Source organism: Tupaia chinensis, unplaced genomic scaffold (genome assembly GCF_000334495.1).
Source record: "Tupaia chinensis unplaced genomic scaffold, TupChi_1.0 Scaffold149964_1, whole genome shotgun sequence".
Classification (NCBI taxonomy): domain Eukaryota; kingdom Metazoa; phylum Chordata; class Mammalia; order Scandentia; family Tupaiidae; genus Tupaia; species Tupaia belangeri.
Window position 1 is genome coordinate 576,792 of NW_006209805.1, and position 1,940 is coordinate 578,731.

Here is a 1,940-nt window from a genome sequence, read left to right on the forward strand (position 1 = left end):
TGGCCCCCGGGGCCAGCACTGGCCTGAGCTGTCAGTCTCCGTGGCCTCTGGCGGGGCTCCCTGGAGGCTCCCTGGCCGGCCTCACTCCCTCCGTTGTCGCTGAGGTCTGGGGGCAGTGCTGTCTGAAGGGCAAGGCCCCCAGAGATGGCCAAGAGGGTGGCAGCCACTTCTGGGGGTGGGGCGAGTGTCACTAGATTCTCTTAGAAGACGGTGACGGTCTGCAGGCAGGGCAGCGGCTGTCTCTGGAGTCCCCTCTGGTGGCCCCAGGACCACGTGATGCACCTGCCTGTAATGTCAGGTCAGACCTTCCAGCCAGGTGGGAACCGCCCCTGCCGCAGGCCTGGCAGCAGGCCTCTGTCCGCACAGCCCCTCCTGCCACACCCTAGCTGACCACAGCCCGGTCCCAGCAAGTAGGGCTAGGTCACCCACACTGCCACCCCGCCCCACCCCTGCACCCGGCCTCTCCTGCCCAGAAGGCCTCTGTGCCCCATCTGCTGTCCTCCCGACTGTCCACGGCTGGCCGGCCCCTGTGACCATGCACTGCTGTGGGAACGTAAGGCCCTGAGGGTGTCCGTGCCTCCTCCAGGCAGGAGCAGAGTGTCCCCTCCTGACGGATGGGCTGGGCCAGGCCAAAGCTCTGCCCTGGGCAGCATGCCCAGACGGGGACCAGGAGATAAGAGGCCCCCCCACCAGTGTCCGCAGTCTGGCTGGGGCAGTGGCCTCGCCGGGCTGGACAGGCTGCTGGCCCTGTCTTCCTGGCCACCTGTGGAGCCTTGGCCCAGATCTGGCCCATCAGTGCTTCTGGGACTCTGGACGGCCAGCAGCTGGAGTGTACTGCTCCCCCCTCCCCTCCTGGCTTCAGGGTTGTGGACAAGGTGTCCTCAGTCACCCCACCACTCAGGGGGCTCCCATGGCAGCCTGGGAGGTCACTGCAGCACCTCACATGGGGTCGTGCGAGGCCACGGCAGATGGCACAGGCACCTACCCGTGTGTTGCAGGGCTCGGAGCCCACCTACCTGAGTCGGACAGAGCAGCTGCACGCGCTCATGTGCGGCACCAGCGAGAAGGTGGGCGGGGCCGCGGTGGGCGGGGCCGCGGTGGGCGGGGCCGCGGTGGGCGGGGGAGAGGTCTTTTCCTCCTCTGACTCCTTGCCCTCTCCTAGAACGTCCTGGGCGGCCAGGACCAGCTGCGGGTCCGTGTGACCGAGCTAGAGGATGAAGTGCGGAATTTGCGCAAGGTCAACCGTGACCTCTTCGACTTCTCCACGCGCATCATCACTCGGCCGGCCAAGTGAGGCTGGTGGAAACTGCCACCCCCTGCAGAAGGCAGCCTTAAGACCCTGGCTGCTGGGAACACTCAGGGCCAGGGGGAGTCTCGGCCACCAGAGCTGGCTGTGGCGGCTTGGAGAATGTCCCTTCCAGGCTGGGCTGTGGCCTCGGCACAGGCCTGCTCAAGTTTTGTTACGTGGTTTTGATATTTTAACAAAACGTGACCTGAAAGTCTCAGCTCTGTAGTCTATGTCCCCATTGAGGCACAGGGAGTGACCACCTCAGCCTCGTAGCCCTGGGACATGAGCGACAGGGCACCTGTGGTCTCTGGCATTGGGCCATTGTCCCCAGTAGACGGCCAGGCTGGGGGTAGGGAGTAGGGCGGCTTAGGCAGGTGGGGTCGGGGAGGCGTGAGCCGGTGCAGGTCCCCAGGTCCTTTCCGAAGACCACGCTGTGCTCTGTAGAGGGTTCCATGGAAGACAGGTTGGGACGTGTCACAGTCGAGCAGTGTGGCTTGATCTAGCGGGCGCGCTTTGGAGCTGGGGACATTGTGAGGTTGAACTGGTGGCCAGATAGGGGCTGCCTCAAGCTGTGGGGTCGGCTGGGGCGTTGCCTTGGCCTCTGGCAGACCGGTGGGGGAGTGGGTGTGGCCTGGGCTGGGGGAAGTGGGTG

At 65.6% G+C, this 1,940-nt stretch overlaps 1 protein-coding gene across 1 annotated transcript in view; it reads left to right on the forward strand.

Annotated features, from left to right (window-relative positions):
• The window catches only part of WDR18 (WD repeat domain 18), a gene marked incomplete in the record, with an annotated part of 5,750 nt that extends 4,245 nt beyond the window's left edge, over window positions 1-1,505 (forward strand). Inside the window, 2 exon segments of the mRNA XM_014585490.1 lie at window positions 999-1,067; window positions 1,163-1,505. Coding sequence (XP_014440976.1) covers window positions 999-1,067; window positions 1,163-1,294 — 201 coding nt within the window.
• Between the last annotated feature and the right edge of the window lie 435 nt (window positions 1,506-1,940).